Consider the following 19,076-nt stretch of genomic DNA (forward strand, 5'->3'; position numbering starts at 1 on the left):
TAATGATTATTTCATAGGTTTATTTCATAACACACTCAAGAGCAAAACAAGTTTGAGTTTTAAAAAATTACACTTAAAATAATTTAGAATACTTTAAAATAAATATTAAATATTATTACAAATTGTGGATATAGAAAAACATTAATACTTAGAAAAAAAAATTCAATGTGAATTTTCAATTTCCACATTAATATCGTCACATAGTGCAAAAAACAAGATCTGCAGGAGTCTAACAGCTGCCTGTACATCAAATCTTGCAAGGTTTGGAACGATGAATAAATCCAGATTATAAACTGTACTTGGTACATACTCTCTGGAAATATTTAGGAAATCAAATTTGATTCTTAACTCCGGATCTGTTGTTTGTCCTCCAGCGCGAAGTTTGTCAATCGGCTACTTGACACCTGGCACATATCCACCAGCTTACTATCCTCATAATCCGTGCTAATAAACCATCCAGGATATTTAACGGATTCAAAAGTGTTATTAGCCACACCGGTCTCTCTCCTGAAGAACAGGAGGTTTTCATGTGGGTCACCAGCTTTAATGGTTTTTAGGTTTCCAGTGATCTCCTGAAATAATAAAAAGGGGATTAGATCCTTATTTTAGAATGTGGGAGAAAACAATTGGTAGAAGGTTGTAGAACTTGATTGTGGTGAACAAACCTCCAAGACCAGGTGAGGGGAAGAATCATTGGTACAAGCAAGATAGAGATTGCTATTGGAAATGCTCAGACACACAGGCTGGGATGCATTCGGTTTGACACTCGGGGATACATACGTGGACAGACTGAATCGAACTGAAAAAACAAAAAGTATAGGTTAAGAGAGAAACGTCAAAGGATATTTCTGAAGTCATGTGTTTAAATGTGAATGCACATGTTCTATATAGAACTTCTCAGAATGCGGTTCTTAGAACCTTTTAGGAGTTTCCATCATTTTATGGATTCAGATTTAACTTATCTTTAATTTTAATTACATTTTTATTAATTTAGCAGCTCATAAACATACTTTATCACTAGAAATAAATTGTATTGACCCATCAAACATGAAAGTATTATGCAATCGCGAAGACTCCTCTCCTTATATAGAACCTTTTTAGCATAAATTGAGTCAAGAACCTCATTGAACCCATTTGAGATTTACCTTTGAAATCGCTGTTTCCGCCTCTCAGCGTCACAGCCATCAAACGAGGAGATGTGCTGCTTTTCACCAGAGTCTTCTTCAACTGATCACAAATGTTGCACTGCAAGGTTATGCTGGATTTATCGTAAGATGATGTAGCCTCAACCGCTTCCATACGACGCTCTGTGGAAGTAACAAGACATTAGTGAACGTCAACAACAACAACAACAACAACAACAACAAGCAAATGCTTAAACTGTTTGGTTGTCAAATTCCTTTTTAGTTCAAGTTGATACTCAAGTCAAGTCACATATTTATTTCTAAAGTGCTTTATACAATATTACGCACATGACATGCAAGAAAAAAAAAGTTAATTGTGTGCATGATTTACTATTTAGTTCCCTCGATTTGATAAATCATGCGGACGATTTACCATTTTGGTCCCCTTGATTTGCTAAATTGCACAAAAGATTTACTATTTCGTTTAATCACAATAAACAGACATGCAAACACTTTGGCTGAATCTATAGTAAGCGAAAAGCAGGATGTGACACAAGGAGTATGTTTGAATTTGAAGTACTGATAAAACAGTACCCGGATGACCTACTATTTCTGGTGAGAATTAGTCAGCAAAAAAAAAAAAAAAAAAATCCAATACATCCACTGAAAGATGTTAAAACTGTGGCCAGTATGTCAGTTCATCATTTCTGCTGTTCATAGGAGTATGTGAATAATGGCGGTGAAAAATAACCAGAATTCTTAGAGAATAATCAGAGTGAAGGTTTGCTCGTGTCACAAAAACATCTTACTCTGATAATTATTGGAAAAATCCCATTTTCGGTGCACATGCAAACATAGTCGATGATGCAAACTATTAGACAAATTCAAATTTTGCTCTAAAGCTGCTTGAAAGATAATAGTCATGATTCAGCTCGAGTCAGTTCCGTTTTGGTTCATTGGTTCAACAATTCTATAATTATCCTTTAGTTTGGTATTGCAATTTCATAACATTATTGTGGTTTTGCTGGACAAACTAGGTCATATGGTAACTGAACACAGTAGCTGGTTTGTTGTGGCCAACCAGCACTAATCATCTTGACCGAGGTGGTGTTCCAGATCCACCAGACAGTCGATGTACAATCAAACCACCAGAAGCTAGTTTTAGCTGCATAAAAGTTTGCTAGTGGTACCTTGGATCACATTCTCCATGATGATGTCGAGCACCTCTTCTTCACCAAACTCTGAAGACTTTGGTTTGACGTGCTTCATCCTCTTCAGAGCAATGAAGATGTTCACCACTTGCTTCATGCTAGAAGGATGCTTCGACATTACCAGTTTGATGCCTTCATGCACGTTGCATCGGCAGCTCTGGAGAAATTAATTTTAGAGTTATGTTTTAGATGATCTAATATGAATTAGACCACATCTATAAGCAAATTTAAAAGCAACCCACCATGGCTGGTTGATCCGAGCAGTCCATCTCATCAGAATCAGCACTGTCAGAGTAAAATGCACTGTCTGTCTCAGATGCACTGTTTAAGAAACAAGTCAAATATATAATCAGAAGAGTTTTAGGCAAACTATAATACAAACAATATAAACACAAATAATATAAAACCGTTTGATCTGGTAATACTTACTCATCATAAGTCAAGGTTATCATTTCATGTAGGTCGCATGCCATCGTTCTAAGATAAAGCATAAAAATGTTTAATCACTGACAAAATGATTAAAAACAGGACTTAAAAGACGCCATTGCACGCCACATACCTGTCGATCAGTTGAGTTCCTTCTCTGGAATTAGTGAGCTGGTTTAATGGTTGCTTCTCTTCTGAGAGTCTTTGGTTTAATGTCTTAGTGACAGCTGAAGACTGCTTTTATATCCTCCTCCCAGAGCCGTTCCTCTTAGAGTGGGAATTTCCCAAATGAGGAAGTTAAGTTTTTCCCACATAACGGACCGGTCCTCAGGTGTGTTTTACAGAGGCAAATCGCTTTGGCTTTTGTTAGATCTATCTAGACAGAAAACTATAAAACATAAATATTAATAATTTTCTCCTAAGAAAAAGAATTTCAGGAGGATGTTATGTCATGCTCAAGCTCACGTGCACTCATGATGACGTAATGATCATTATTTTTTGTTTTTTTTAAAAGAGAAACCCTTCTATTTTTCATCTAATTAAAAGTCAGTTTGATATTTTTTGTGCTTATTATAAAAGGAAAAAAGAATTCAAAGTCTTACATTTGATTTGCAACAAAATGTTTGTTTAAAAACAACCCAAGTTGGGTTGGAAATGGACAAACCCAGCGGTTGGGTTAAATGTTTGCCCAAAGTGCTGGGCAGTTTTATTTATCCCAACTATTATTTAAAAATGACTATATGGCTAGCTTAAAATGAGCCCAAAATAGGTTGGAAATTAAAAATCAAACTCATAATTACTAGAGGCAACAATAATAATCAAAATGTGAACATTTATTAATAAGCACTTGAATAAATGTTTATTGTTTAATTATTATTCATCATAAATGTTCATTTCCCACATACTTTGAGTTAATTTTAAACAAGCAATACAGTAATTTTCAAACAATAGTTGAGTTAAATAAAACTACCCAGCAGGTTGGGCAAACATTTAACCCAACTGCTGGGTTTGTCCATTTTCAACCCAACATTTTTTAGAGTGAAGAAGCATTTTTATGTGACAAGAAGGAAAAAAAAACAAAAAAACAAAAATATATTTTGTAATAACTACTAATAAAAGTATTATATCAAGATATGTCAGGAAAGTTACTTACATTTAATTTTATAGGGATAAAAGTTATCTTGTAAAAACAAACTCTGTGATGAATTTATGTGAATATTTTATGGACTTTCTGGACTACTAAAATCCAACTGAACATGTCCCTCATCCAGAAACTCAGTTCATGTTGTCACACTGTATGGTGTAAGTTGTAATGAAAATCTTTCATTTACAGCAAAAAAAATAGTCTGAAACATAAAACAACAGTTGAAACTGCAAAACTGTAAAATACAAAACAATAAATCTTTGTTTGGTTGAGCAACAAAAAAATTGTGTTTTTGTCACTTTTGTGGTCATTTGTTTCCTCAGAGGCTTTTGCAATATGCAAAAAGTTTTAGTTTGAGGGGGGGGGGGGGGGGAGTCACAAAAAAATTATCCTAATTTGCAACAGTCTTGTAAGATTGTAAGATTGAATCTTTTATTTAAAGACATTAAAATACAAAACCTTTTTGTGCTCCTAAATAACTGCACACAGATGAAACAATGGCAAAGAAATATTAGCGTTAGCGCTTAAAGCCGGAATTAACCAGAAGTTGCGGTTTTTTTTGTGATGAAATGAATGAATGAAATACATTTTAACAGTTACTGGTCGCCCCCTATAGAGGCCCCCTCATTTTTAGATGGTCCCCCAAACATAAAATTCTGGCTACGCTACTGGTAAATACTGCAATATTCCATGACAAATTCTCAATTGTGATTTCATGCTGACTTTAACTAGGCCTACTAAGATCTCTGCAATAGACTTTAACAATAAAGACACGTGATCTTATTAACTTTCATTTTCACTGAGGTCAGAATACAGAAAAAGTTCTAGATGAATGAATGACCTATTCTCCAGTGACAGAATATCCACAATTGGGTTATTAGGAAAATATGTTATTCAAAAAGTGAGATTTTTTTTTTTTTTACAGGCAATCCCCATTTACTTACACTGGAGTGTCCACAGCAGAGTTTCTGTGCTTATGCAACTTCCTCAATCCAAAGGTTCTGTAACAGTGCTTATAGACCAATAAAACAATGAAATGAACTGCATTTACTTTACACTGAGGACAACACTCATCTGAACACTCACAGGAAATTGTGAAAGAAACAACAGACAAACACCAGTCCCCGCCTGTTTTACCCAGTCTATCCAGTTTGCCTTGGACTTGTGTGGACTTCCATGACTCAATCTATGCGTGCCGTTGAAGTATAAGCGGAAGCATAACCTGTGTTGCATCATTAGATATAGGCTAATACAGCATTCAACCAGTTACATGCTTCTAAATGGGTGTGTGAAGAAAGAAAGAGGGATAAAATAACACAAAAATAACAAAATAAGAGATAATATTTAATATGAATGTTACTGTTGAAATGCTGCTATTCAAAAGTTTGGAGTCAGGAAGATTTTTAATAAATTTTTTTTTTTTTTTTAAAGAAATGAAAACTTTTGTTGAGCAAGGATGCCTTCAATTAAACAAAAGTGACAGTAAAGATATTTATGATGTTACAAAAGATTTCTGTTTTTTAATAAACTTTCTATTCATCAATGAATCCTTGAATCATGGTTACCACAACAATATTAAGCAGCACAACTGTTTTCAACATTGATAATAATCAGAAATGTTTCTCAAATCATCATTTTAGAATGATTTCTGAGAATCATGTGACACTGAAGACTGGAGGAAAATGCAGCTTTGATCACAGGAATAAATTACATTTTAATAAATATTTTCAGTTGTAATAATATTTCACATTACAGTTTTTACTGTATTTTTGATCAAATAAATGCAGCAGTAGTCAACTTTTGAACAGTATAGGCTATATTCATACACATGCACTGCACTTTATCTCAGAATAGGAGAACAACCATATATGTACTTCCACTCTTCTGTCATTCCTGTGCTGGCAAAAGGAAGTGGCATTGGGTTGTAAAAAAACAAAACAAAACAAAAAAAAAAACCCAGCCACAACACAATCATAGATAAATAACGAATAATAACGCATGATGCTTACAGATTAAATAGTAATTCATAAAAAAGTATTACATGTTTTCACACAATTATTATTTTAAGAGGATATGCGCCGATAGATGCCGACAGACTCTTTACCTCAGTCTATGGTTTTTACTTTCAGTTTCTGTACCAGCTGCGGCTCTGTATGGGCAGGTGGGGCAGAGCCTTACCAAAATATTAATCCTAAAATATAGGCCTACCCCTATGTAAATTGAATAATAAATTATAAATGTGTTCAGCATTCTGCAACAAATAATTTTCAGATTTTCTAGACTACTTTAAGTCGTAAAGTGAGCTGGATATATTAAATTGTAGCGCATGGATTCGACAGGCATGTATTCATAATACTAAGCGGGGAAGCCCCATCCCAGCTCTACAGCGCCACACAACTTTCCTATGTAAATCTGTGGTGAAAAATGGAATTGCAGCACCCTCTCATAGAGAGCCATAGTGGCAGATTTCTGGCTGCCCCGCTTATTTCCACGTTAAACACACCTCACGTACACCTCGCTCCAGACCAAGACGATATCAGTCCGCTTCAGATATGTGTCTGCATCAGGTCAGTAACTGTTTGGCATGTCTGTTCTTCCTATGTGGAGTAGCGTATAAAATTAATGAGGGTATAAACCCTTTAATTCAAACGTGCTCATGTCTCGAATTCCTACATAACTATTCTAAAACAATATTCTAAAACAATATTCTAAAACAAAATTCGGAAGCAATAAATACTACAATTCTAAGATTTTGTTAGCCTGACTACGTCAGACTTCCTAGTTCCGCTCAATTTCATTTCGCTTCTGTACTCAGTCTGATACAGCGTCAGACCGTTTGCCACCGGTCGGGAAACAGCCGGGCCAATCAACGAACAGAGGGCGGGCTGAGAGCCGTGACGTAGATGCTAAGCGCCGAGTTTTACATTGTAGGTAAGAGAAATCGAAAACCGAAACGACCGCGGAAATGGGAAACGAGACACGGGATGCAATTCGCTCTGTTATGGAGAACATTCAACTCTTTTCCAAACTGAAGCCAGAACAAGAAGAGTGTTTGATAAACATTTGTTTTATCATGTGTTTACAACAGGTTTACAGTGGAAGTTCAATCATAGATTTGAGTTCGATGCATGATGTCTGTGCTTCGATGCGGCTGTACAGGCACATAACATACGTCATAACTAAACGTATCTGATTGGCTTACGGGTAACCAATGATTTTAAACTTCAGACAAGCGCCCCCTAGCGAGAGAGAAAACACTTCTCTATTATGCCATTCCAGACTCTAGCTGTGTCCGAAACCGCTCACTCGTTCACTTATTCACTAATCCCTATATAGTGAATGGCATTTGAGTGCACTATATCTGTATGGAGTGAACGAAATGAAGTGAATGAATTCGGACGCTGACGTGTACACTGTGCGTCGGAGATATCTATCTCAGAAACAGCTCGACACGCAATAAAACTATTTTATCCTACATGTTATTTACATTATAAAACAATGTTAATAACGATAACAATCATAATGACTTCATTTTGTAATCATACATGCCTCTGTGCCAGCTTTGTAGTTTAATCGATTGTATAATTTTTTTTTGTCATGCTTAATGTGTTCATAATCATTTAATACTATAAAATACTGCAAACAAAAATAAACACATTAACAAGTGTACATAATTTCATGTATTTATCCTTTTTAATAAAGTTGTTAGAAACTCTCACGCTCACAGATTACGTGGTCTTTGAGCGCCCTCAGGTGACCGTTATGATTTGAAAACGCTACCTATGATTAACGAATTTTTTTTAAATCATCCACTAAATTATCATCTTTTAAAGTTTAATGAGTTAACAGTGCCACAAATTATTAAAACACATTGCTGTTAGTAAAACACATTAAATTATTTAACGCCTACATAATATTTTAATAATAAAAATTATATTTTTATTAATATAATTTCATTTTTTAATTCATCTATATAATAATGTCCCCCTACATTTTAGTAGGTTTTATTCAAGTAGTGATTAAAAAAAAAAAAGGTTAAAAAATTTGATTTTGGGAAATAGTGCTTCAGCAAGTGTACATGGAATGTACACTCGAAATCAGAGAGAATTGTGGGTATAAAGTAGTGAACGAATGTAGGGAATGAAGTAGTTCACTCAGAATTCGGACGCCACTACAAAATGGCCGACACCCGATATAGTGGACTATATAGTGGATAGGGAGCGGTTTCAGACAAAGCTTCTGTCTACGAAGCAAATGAAGTAGCAGAGTCTGGTATTACCAGGCTAAGATTTTGTGTGTTGTGTGTACTAAAGTCTGTCAATCATCATTAGAGCGCCACCCTCAGGCTGAATAACGCAAGGACATTCGAATTTTGCCAAAAGTGTGTCTGATGTGTTCAGCGATTAGAATATAAAGCTTGCAAAATGTTTATAACAAACTAGCGTTAACACCTCTTAACACCCAGAATCTGCCCTACATATATTTATGGCAAGGAGCCGCTACTGTTCTCTAGTGAGACTTCATCCGCATAACTCTCACGCAAAGTTTGCTCATTGTTTGTGTGACATCAACTAGCTCGGCTTCATGGTTTAAAATCGTAATATTTTCAATATTACGACGTGACATTTTTCTTTATCACCAGTTGCTCGCAAAATGATGAACTCTGATTCCAGATATCGTCCGCGTCATTTCCCGTGATAATAAAATTAAGTGAATTATTAAATAAATAAGAAAAAAAAGAACAAGCAAACTTAAACTTGTTTGCTTAAAACTTCTGCGAATAATTTGCTGATGCAGGTACAAAAAGATGTTTACCTGCAAAAAAAAAAAAAAAAAAAAAAAAATCTTGCCCCCCCCAACTCTAAATAAATGTCGCCCATGGTTACAGATGTACAGTAACTCATCTCGACAATGTCAGAAACAGAAGCACCACAACCACAAATGAGCAACATATGTAGTGGGTTTTTAAGCAAGTTCTTTGGAAATGTAACTTTTTAAATAATTTAACAATTAAATAACACTTAAAAATGTCTGAAAATCATTGCATTAGATCAGTTGTGTGCAGGGCCGCATTAAGACTACCTGGGCTTTACCTCTTGAGGGGCCCTTCATCCACCAGAACTTTTACCTACATTCACTCAGTCTTCTTAATCACAAAGTGAAAGTTATCAGCCTTTTATTTTGCATGAATAAATGCCATTACCAAAACATCCGAATCTATAGGTCTGTTATAAAATATAAATATCACTGCATGAACTACATATTGGCACATAGTCTTAACTATTTGTACAGGCTACTCATTTCGAAAGGCTGCATCCTCCGGTAGTCGCATTTGAAGGCTGTATACGTCATTGAGGCCGACAAATTTAAGAAAAACAACCGTTGGATAGCAAAGTAAGAAAGGAAACACAGCATTTTGCACCTCACGGGGAATCACCATCAATTTTATATTATGGTTACTTTTCTTAAATAAGACATCCTTATGTGATGATGTTTGATTGTTGTCATTTAAGAAAGCCACTAGATGGCACTGTGTTAAGTTATGTGTGGAGTACCACATAAAGAAAGAAACCTTACACATGTTAAAAGGAAAGAAATAAAAGACAGACATGTTGTGACTGCACGGAAGACTCTTTATTACACTGCCAAACAAAACATTGTACCAGGAGTCAAATCAAGAAAAGAACAGCCTTTTGTGAAAGCAACATAATGGATACCTTGGATGGAACATAATTTGAAGCTCACGGGAAATATTGACAGCAACTGGCGCAGTTTCAAGCATGACAGCCATCGGGATGGACACAAAGCCAGAAGCACATTAGGTTGCTTTACTACTTACGATTGCTGGTCCACAGGCTATTGAAGTGTATAATACATTTGTCTTTGATGAGAATGAAGACAAAAACAAGCTTGATGATGTGTTAGCCCAATTTACTGCTCACTGTTCACCCAAAAAGAACGAAACTTATGAAAGAAATGTTTTTCGTTCACGTGTGCAGCAACAGCAAGAAACGTTTGATAACTTCCTGACTGACCTCAGACACAAAGAAAAGACATGAAATTTTGACCAGCTAAATGAATCAATGATAAGAGATCAAATTGTCTTTGGCATCAGCAGGGTGGGGAAGGTTACTTTTAGAATGTATTTCACTACAGATTACAAAATACATGCTTTAAAAAGTAATCTGTAACGTATTTCGTTACATTACTCAAGTTTAGTAACTTAATCTAAATACTTTGGAATACTTTGAAATACTTAGCACAAAGGACCATATTAACTTGATGTTCTGTTTTAAGTTTACAACCTGTAATTAAAAATGACCTCTACCTACCAGGATTTGGTTTTCCACTAAATTTCATTTTTAACATCAGTTACAAAATGTATATCTGCAATTTATTAGACATAACCTATGTGTTGGTAAAGAATTTCAATATCTTGATAAACAAATTAAGAAAATATTTGTTACTTTTAACAACACATCCATATATATTTACTATTGATATATCATTCCAAAATTATATTTTTATGTTTGTAAAGATGTGCATCAGAGGGATAACAAAATATTAAATAACAATAAAATATTGTTAATATAGGTTGTTTTATAGGTGTATAGAGTCGAGATGACACAGTGGTTAAAATTGTTTTATTAACAAAGTTTGTTTGTAACATTTAGAATGTTTATAAAGAAAATTAAATGAAATGATCTACCCAATAATCTCGAGAGAAGGCCATTCAAAGCTGACTCACCTACGGTTTCTCAACATGCATCTCTCCATTACCACATTTTACAGGTTTGGAAAAAAATATGATCATTTTGTGTGAACTATCCCTATAATATGTTTATACTAATATTTAACCTTAGTGCACTGATAGCTGCAATAATATTAACCATATAAACAACAAACAGCAAAGGAAAAAAAACGATTTGATTTTTTTTTTTAAATAATCCTTTATTTAATTTTTTTAATGATTATTAGTGATGCACCTATTTTGATTTTTCATGGCCAACAGAAGCGTTAGGCTTGTTTGAGATGAGCAAATTCTGCGCAGAATCGATCACCGGTGATCACCGCGAGATGCATGCCGGTTTGAAATGTGTCCGAGGGTGGTCCACCTTGCTCTGATGTCATGCTGACGTGTGTCAAAAACCTCTCGCGAGTGCGAGGCGGACGTGTCGGATTCTACAGTCGAGCGCAGTTGCTCTCCACCAGTGCCCAAGGAAGTCGACCGGAAGTTGAAGTCGGCCGGGTGCCGCCATCTTGTAGCAGAACTTCACTTGCGTTAGCATCCCCATTGACTCCCATTCATTTTGGCGTCACTTTGACAGTGAATAACTTTACATCTGAGGCGTTTTAAAGACTCCATTTGTCCATTATTTATTTCCAAAGATACACGACAATGTATAAAGGGCTCCATTACCTTCTATATTACATTATGGCCCCGTAGAAACAGTTTTTGTAAAAATAAGCTAACGATTGCGTCATAACCACTCGACTCTCTGTCGCACAGTAGAGAAATTACCGTACAGACAGGAGAAGCTCGCAGGCAATCGGGGAGATTATCTTAATATGGCATACTGGTGTTACATTTTAAAATACTATACAAAATAATTAATCAGAATACTTACTCCTGCTCACTCACGCAAAAGAACTCCCCGCTCAAGCTCGCCGTCTCTGCAAGATTAACGATGGCAGTTTGCACGCACAGTTACTAGAAGATTTACATCTGTCAGACAGGTTGCGGACGTCATCAAGCTTAGTTTGAGTCTGCGCGTCAGAAACGGAAGTGCTAAAAATCGCTAAAAATGGGCTTCACTTGTCTCAATTGAGTTCCAATGGGGTCGCTGTGTCCATTTCTTTTACTGTCTATGGTGCAGCTCCTCTTGAGAAACTGCGCTGGCTAACTCAGGCGGCTGATCTCGAATCTTTAAAGCCATACGTCACAGTCACATGACCTCAGCGCTGTCTCAAGTCGGACAACATTTCTTACCGGCATGCACTGCTTCAAGTCAGCCGCCGATCGGTCTTTGCGGCGCTGCATCAAGTCGAACAAGCCTTAAGTGATTATGAGTGACTTTAAGCAGCAGCTGTTGATGGAACGGCAACGACGACCTGAAGTAAACTGTCAACTGCCCTAGCTAAAGAACGCAAAAATCACTAAGCAACAACAAAGAGGATCACGTAGATCATTTAATCATTTGACATAGTAAACAATACCAAAGTCCCTGTAAGACAAGTCATTTCACTCGGCGGCCATCTTTGGAATGCCTCTCGGGCATCCTGGGCATCATGCAGCTCCTATCTCTTTGAATGGAAAAACATAAAATTCTTCAAAACTGTTTGTCAACCTTACGATTAAATTTGATATTTGAAATCACCAATGAAATCTAACAACAACCGACTCATAAATTTAGTTTGTAAACGCTCGAATCATGACAAAAAAACTATTTTTTTTTTTCAGGCTGGATCAATCTAATGCGCATGCGCAGACCTAAATGCGCGTCTCTTCGGAGGCGCGAGTCGGACTGTTTCTATAGAAACCGGTGATTCAAACGGCCGCTGAAGTGACGCGATGACTTTACCAGTCGGCGATTGGCTCTTGGCTTTAGAAGGCGGGACTTATTCCGCCATATTGCGCGTTACACTTTCTCCCATTCAAAACAATACGGCTGCGTCCGAAAACTGAAAAATGCTGCCTTCCGAGGACACATTTCAAGGTAAGAAGGCATCAAGGCACGTCCGACTCCAATGTTAGCTTCACTTCCTCTCTCATGAGATACCTTCCCCAGATCGATTTTTGAAGGAAGCATAGATGTATCTTTAGCTGCCTTTGATATCCCACAATCCTGTGCTTTCCATTCTGTGACAGTTGAGCTAGAAAAATAAAGATGGCGTCCGAAGGTTGCGTTTGCTGCTCAGTTTGTGTATAAATGTACGATTTTGATCAACATATTTCAATTTTGATATCATTTCTATCGCGAAATTACTACTGTAGTAATTAAATATTTGTTTAGTTCTCACCAAAGCTCGCGCTATATTGCTGTAGATCATTAAACTGTTACACTGCCTCAGAAGTCTGTCCGAAATCAATTTCGTGAGGTACCTTCATGCACAAACGCTGCCATACAAGTCATTCTCTTATAAGATAGCGAGAGGCAGCAAGACAGCTACCTATGTTTTCGGTCGCAGCCTACGAGTGGCGGCGCCAGCCGATTTTGCCGGGGCTTCAGCCCCGAATGTTTTGAGTCAAGCCCCGAATGTAATGACTGTCACTGAGAAAATATGAAACTGGACAATAGCCTATGTAAACCCCCGAAATCATAAGTTGCTTTATTTCATTGCGCTTTGGCTTTGCAATATACTGCATACAGCCTGTAAAAATAGACCTTAAAAATAATCTAGCCTATAGAATACATTTCTTTGCTGTCGGTAGCCTATGGGCTACTCCGTTTCTTCCTCTCTGTTGAATATGCAGCAGGTAGGGGAGGAGCTAGCACAGTCAACCGCAAGAGTGCGAGACAGTCAGCAAGCAGGAATTTCAGGTTAGAGGTTTCTTAACAGTGCTCTCAAGATATAATTTTTCTAAACATATCTCTCTATTAAAATACGTTAAGCAGTTCAATACCGCTTTTCTACAGTATCCGACCATACACCGGCCGCGCTTTCTCTCTCTCGCACATTTGCGCACACGATCAGCTGGTGATGATCAAAATAAAAGCTCAAGGATTTATCTTTTAAAAAGAAATGAGTACAAAAGTATTGTAAAAAAAGATGTTTGAACCCTTTTTAATGTCCAGGTACAAGTCAATGCTGTTCCTTTGTTCAATTTGCACACTGTACATGTGTTGAAGCTCTTAATTTTGAGTTTCCAGAGTGCACCAGATTGATGCATTTAACCTTAAAATGTACAAAATTTTCTCCCGGGGGACCATGCCCCCGGACCCACCTAGAGCTGGTACGTTCAATAAAGTTTTACAAATTACAGTGTCAAATCATGTACATTTTCGGAACAAGAATACGACAACAAAAGCTCCTTTCATGTCAGTAAAGCTGTTAATAGAAAATTAAAATGTCTTTGGACAAACATAGATTTGGGCTAAGCCCCGAATGTTTACAATGTCTGGCTCCGCCCCTGTGACACGTCTTGTGTTATTCTATAGTCTTTGACAATACATTACATGTAAATAAAGGCAAGATAATGGTTGCTGTTGGCATTAAATGACATACAGATACAACTAAAATACCACATAACCATAGCACATAACATTTACTTATCTAGTCTGACACGTATTATCGACTACGGCAATTCGGCTACCCTGCCGTATAGACGGTTACAGTAGAACGTCAAGAAGTAGCAGTTAAATCTGCGCATGCGCAATGGAACGCCAGAATGCCGTTGTATCAGCAGCTGCTGCTTAAAGTCCCTATTATTATTTAATCGGAGAATCATCAACATTGGCTCGTTGGTTAAAAATCCTCAAACAGATTACGTTAATAGCCTATTAAATAAAATAAATGACATAAATTCAAAGTAATCACTTAGTCTAAAATACTTTTTGAATGTAACTATTTTTTTTTTATTTTAAATTTAAAATTTAACTAACGAAATGTTACTCAAATTTTGTATTTTAAATACGTAACGTCGTTACATGCATTTCGTTACTCCCCAACCCTGCACACACACACATATATATCCCCTATATTTTTAAGTGATTAAAATGTGTGCTTGGATAAACAACATCTTTGATACATTTCCCCACATGTTCAGAAGGAAGTAAATTGTCAACATTTATCATGTTTTATTTTTTTTTAAATGTTGAAAATTTAGCTGGAGACGTCCCAAAATTAAAATGAAGCACTCTAGGTCTGAAGATCTGATCAACTCGACAACATGTAATGATTATTTCATAGGTTTATTTCATAACACACTCAAGAGCAAAACAAGTTTGAGTTTTAAAAAATGACACTTAAAATAATTTAGAATACTTTAAAATAAATATTAAATATTATTACAAATTGTGGATATAGAAAAACATTAATACTTAGAAAAAAAAATTCAATGTGAATTTTCAATTTCCACATTAATATCGTCACATAGTGCAAAAAACAAGATCTGCAGGAGTCTAACAGCTGCCTGTACATCAAATCTTGCAAGGTTTGGAACGATGAATAAATCCAGATTATAAACTGTACTTGGTACATACTCTCTGGAAATATTTAGGAAATCAAATTTGATTCTTAACTCCGGATCTGTTGTTTGTCCTCCAGCGCGAAGTTTGTCAATCGGCTACTTGACACCTGGCACATATCCACCAGCTTACTATCCTCATAATCCGTGCTAATAAACCATCCAGGATATTTAACGGATTCAAAAGTGTTATTAGCCACACCGGTCTCTCTCCTGAAGAACAGGAGGTTTTCATGTGGGTCACCAGCTTTAATGGTTTTTAGGTTTCCAGTGATCTCCTGAAATAATAAAAAGGGGATTAGATCCTTATTTTAGAATGTGGAAGAAAACAATTGGTAGAAGGTTGTAGAACTTGATTGTGGTGAACAAACCTCCAAGACCAGGTGAGGGGAAGAATCATTGGTACAAGCAAGATAGAGATTGCTATTGGAAATGCTCAGACACACAGGCTGGGATGCATTCGGTTTGACACTCGGGGATACATACGTGGACAGACTGAATCGAACTGAAAAAACAAAAAGTATAGGTTAAGAGAGAAACGTCAAAGGATATTTCTGAAGTCATGTGTTTAAATGTGAATGCACATGTTCTATATAGAACTTCTCAGAATGCGGTTCTTAGAACCTTTTAGGAGTTTCCATCATTTTATGGATTCAGATTTAACTTATCTTTAATTTTAATTACATTTTTATTAATTTAGCAGCTCATAAACATACTTTATCACTAGAAATAAATTGTATTGACCCATTAAACATGAAAGTATTATGCACTCGCGAAGTCTCCTCTCCTTATATAGAACCTTTTTAGCATAAATTGAGTCAAGAACCTCATTGAAACCATTTGAGATTTACCTTTGAAATCACTGTTTCCGCCTCTCAGCGTCACAGCCATCAAACGAGGAGATGTGCTGCTTTTCACCAGAGTCTTCTTCAACTGATCACAAATGTTGCACTGCAAGGTTATGCTGGATTTATCGTAAGACGATGTAGCCTCAACCGCTTCCATACGACGCTCTGTGGAAGTAAAAAGACATTAGTGAACGTCAACAACAACAACAACAACAACAACAACAACAAGCAAATGCTTAAACTGTTTGGTTGTCAAATTCCTTTTTAGTTCAAGTTGATACTCAAGTCAAGTCACATATTTATTTCTAAAGTGCTTTATACAATATTACGCACATGACATGCAAGAAAAAAAAAGTTAATTGTGTGCATGATTTACTATTTAGTTCCCTCAATTTGATAAATCATGTGGAAGATTTACCATTTTGGTCCCCTTGATTTACTAAATTGCACAAAAGATTTACTATTTCGTTTAAGCACAATAAACAGACATGCAAACACTTTGGCTGAATCTATAGTAAGCGAAAAGCAGGATGTGACACAAGGAGTATGTTTGAATTTGAAGTACTGATAAAACAGTACCCGGATGACCTACTATTTCTGGTGAGAATTAGTCAGCAAAAAAAAAAAAAAAAAAATCCAATACATCCATTGAAAGATGTTAAAACTGTTCATCATTTTTGTTGTTCATAGGAGTATGTGAATAATGGTGGTGAAAAATAACCAGAATTCTTAGAGAATAATCAGAGTGAAGGTTTGCTCGTGTCACAAAAACATCTTACTCTGATAATTATTGGAAAAATCCCATTTTCGGTGCACATGCAAACATAGTCGATGATGCAAACTATTAGACAAATTCAAATTTTGCTCTAAAGCTGCTTGAAAGATAATAGTCATGATTCAGCTCGAGTCAGTTCCGTTTTGGTTCATTGGTTCAACAATTCTATAATTATCCTTTAGTTTGGTATTGCAATTTCATAACATTATTGTGGTTTTGCTGGACAAACTAGGTCATATGGTAACTGAACACAGTAGCTGGTTTGTTGTGGCCAACCAGCACTAATCATCTTGACCGAGGTGGTGTTCCAGATCCACCAGACAGTCGATGTACAATCAAACCACCAGAAGCTAGTTTTAGCTGCATAAAAGTTTGCTAGTGGTACCTCTGATCACATTCTCCATGATGATGTCGAGCACCTCTTCTTCACCAAACTCTGAAGACTTTGGTTTGACGTGCTTCATCCTCTTCAGAGCAATGAAGATGTTCACCACTTGCTTCATGCTAGAAGGATGCTTCGACATTACCAGTTTGATGCCTTCATGCACGTTGCATCGGCAGCTCTGGAGAAATTAATTTTAGAGTTATGTTTTAGATGATCTAATATGAATTAGACCACATCTATAAGCAAATTTAAAAGCAACCCACCATGGCTGGTTGATCCGAGCAGTCCATCTCATCAGAATCAGCACTGTCAGAGTAAAATGCACTGTCTGTCTCAGATGCACTGTTTAAGAAACAAGTCAAATATATAATCAGAAGAGTTTTAGGCAAACTATAATACAAACAATATAAGCACAAATAATATAAAACCGTTTGATCTGGTAATACTTACTCATCATAAGTCAAGGTTATCATTTCATGTAGGTCGCATGCCATCGTTCTAAGATGAAGCATAAAAATGTTTAATCACTGACAAAATGATTAAAAACAGGACTTAAAGGAACACTCCACTTTTTTTGAAAATAGGCTCATTTTCCAACACCCCTAGAGTTAAACAGTTGAGTTTTACCGTTTTCGAATCCATTCAGCCGATCTCCGGTTCTGGCGGTACCACTTTTAGCATAGCTTAGCATAGTTCATTGAATCTGATTAGACCGTTAGCATCGCGCTTAAAAATGACCAAAGAGTTTTGATATTTTTCCTATTTAAAACGTGACTCTTCTGTAGTTAAATCGTGTACTAAAACCGACAGAAAATGAAAAGTTGTGATTTTCTAGGCTGATATGGCTAGGAACTATATTCTCATTCTGGCGTAATAATCAAGGAACTTTGCTGCCGTATCATGGCTGCAGCAGTGCAATGATATTACGCAGCGTCTCTCACAAACGTCTCCATGGTTGCAAGGCACGTTCCCTGTGCAAGCAGGGGCTCACGGGCGCTGCGTAATATCATTGCACTGCTGCAGCCATGGAACGGCAGCAAAGTTCCTTGATTATTACGCCTGAATGAGAGTATAGTTCCTAGCCATATCAGCCTAGAAAATCGCAACTTTTTATTTTCCGTCGGTCTTAGTACACGATTTAACTACAGAAGAGTCACGTTTTAAATAGGAAAAATATCAAAACTCTTTGGTCATTTTTAAGCGCGATGCTAACGGTCTAATCAGATTCAATGAACTATGCTAAGCTATGCTAAAAGTGGTACCGCCAGAACTGGAGATCGGCTGAATGGATTTGAAAACGATAAAACTCAACTGTTTAACTCTAGGGGAGCTGGAAAATGAGCCTATTTTCAAAAAAAGTGGAGTGTCCTTAAAAGACGCCATTGCACGCCACATACCTGTCGATCAGTTGAGTTCCTTCTCTGGAATTAGTGAGCTGGTTTAATGGTTGCTTCTCTTCTGAGAGTCTTTGGTTTAATGTCTTAGTGACAGCTGAAGACTGCTTTTATATCCTCCTCCCAGAGCCGTTCCTCTTAGAGTGGGAATTTCCCAAATGAGGAAGTTAAGTTTTCCCCACATAACGGACCGGTCCTCAGGTGTGTTTTACAGAGGCAAATCGCTTTGGCTTTTGTTAGATGACTATCTAGACAGAAAACTATAAAACATAAATATTAATAATTTTCTCCTAAGAAAAAGAATTTCAGGAGGATGTTATGTCATGCTCAAGCTCACGTGCACTCATGATGACGTAATGATCATTATGTTGTCCGGAACTAATTTTTTTTTTTTTTTTTTTTTCAAAAAAGAGAAACCCTTCAATTTTTCACCTAATTAAAAGTCAGTTTGATATTTTTTGTGCTTATTATAAAAGGAAAAAATAATTCAAAGTCTTACATTTGATTTGCAACAAAATGTTTGTTTAAAAACAACCCAAGTTGGGTTGGAAATGGAAAAACCCAGCGGTTGGGTTAAATGT

At 36.4% G+C, this 19,076-nt stretch overlaps 2 protein-coding genes across 3 annotated transcripts; both read right to left on the reverse strand.

The window, feature by feature from the left end:
- Positions 1-2,961, reverse strand: LOC137029423 (interleukin-1 beta-like). Its single transcript, XM_067399023.1, has 7 exons — positions 2,895-2,961; positions 2,765-2,812; positions 2,578-2,656; positions 2,315-2,492; positions 1,146-1,307; positions 666-799; positions 1-572 (listed from the first exon to the last, which is right to left on the reverse strand). The coding sequence occupies exons 2-7, from the start codon at positions 2,806-2,808 to the stop codon at positions 345-347; spliced, it is 825 nt and encodes a 274-aa protein (XP_067255124.1). The 5' UTR covers positions 2,809-2,812; positions 2,895-2,961; the 3' UTR covers positions 1-344.
- Positions 2,962-14,824: 11,863 nt separating this feature from the next.
- On the reverse strand, positions 14,825-18,558 carry LOC137028548 (interleukin-1 beta-like). Of its 2 annotated transcripts, XM_067397485.1 has the most exons (7): positions 18,499-18,558; positions 17,552-17,599; positions 17,365-17,443; positions 17,102-17,279; positions 15,945-16,106; positions 15,465-15,598; positions 14,826-15,371 (listed from the first exon to the last, which is right to left on the reverse strand). In XM_067397485.1, the coding sequence occupies exons 2-7, from the start codon at positions 17,593-17,595 to the stop codon at positions 15,144-15,146; spliced, it is 825 nt and encodes a 274-aa protein (XP_067253586.1). In that variant the 5' UTR covers positions 17,596-17,599; positions 18,499-18,558; the 3' UTR covers positions 14,826-15,143. The 2 variants fall into 2 exon arrangements, with proteins under 2 accessions (XP_067253585.1, XP_067253586.1); XM_067397484.1 differs by lacking the exon at positions 18,499-18,558 and having other exon boundaries at positions 14,825-15,371; positions 17,552-17,618.
- Between the last annotated feature and the right edge of the window lie 518 nt (positions 18,559-19,076).

The sequence above is a fragment of the Chanodichthys erythropterus genome, chromosome 10, assembly GCF_024489055.1.
Source record: "Chanodichthys erythropterus isolate Z2021 chromosome 10, ASM2448905v1, whole genome shotgun sequence".
In the NCBI taxonomy this organism is placed as follows: Eukaryota; Metazoa; Chordata; class Actinopteri; order Cypriniformes; family Xenocyprididae; genus Chanodichthys; species Chanodichthys erythropterus.

What these genes read in the sequence shown, in the direction of transcription:
- LOC137029423 (XM_067399023.1), bottom strand. Translation starts at nt 2,808, where the DNA reads ATGGCATGCGACCTACATGAAATGATAACCTTGACTTATGATGA. An exon ending in ATAACCTTGACTTATGATGA is followed by an intron (nt 2,657 to 2,764) that starts GTAAGTATTACC and finishes TTTCTTAAACAG; the next exon opens with TGCATCTGAGACAGACAGTG. An exon ending in CCCCTCACCTGGTCTTGGAG is followed by an intron (nt 573 to 665) that starts GTTTGTTCACCA and finishes TTATTATTTCAG; the next exon opens with GAGATCACTGGAAACCTAAA.
- LOC137028548 (XM_067397484.1), bottom strand. Translation starts at nt 17,613, where the DNA reads ATGCTTCATCTTAGAACGATGGCATGCGACCTACATGAAATGATAACC. An exon ending in ATAACCTTGACTTATGATGA is followed by an intron (nt 17,444 to 17,551) that starts GTAAGTATTACC and finishes TTTCTTAAACAG; the next exon opens with TGCATCTGAGACAGACAGTG. An exon ending in GCTCGGATCAACCAGCCATG is followed by an intron (nt 17,280 to 17,364) that starts GTGGGTTGCTTT and finishes TAATTTCTCCAG; the next exon opens with AGCTGCCGATGCAACGTGCA.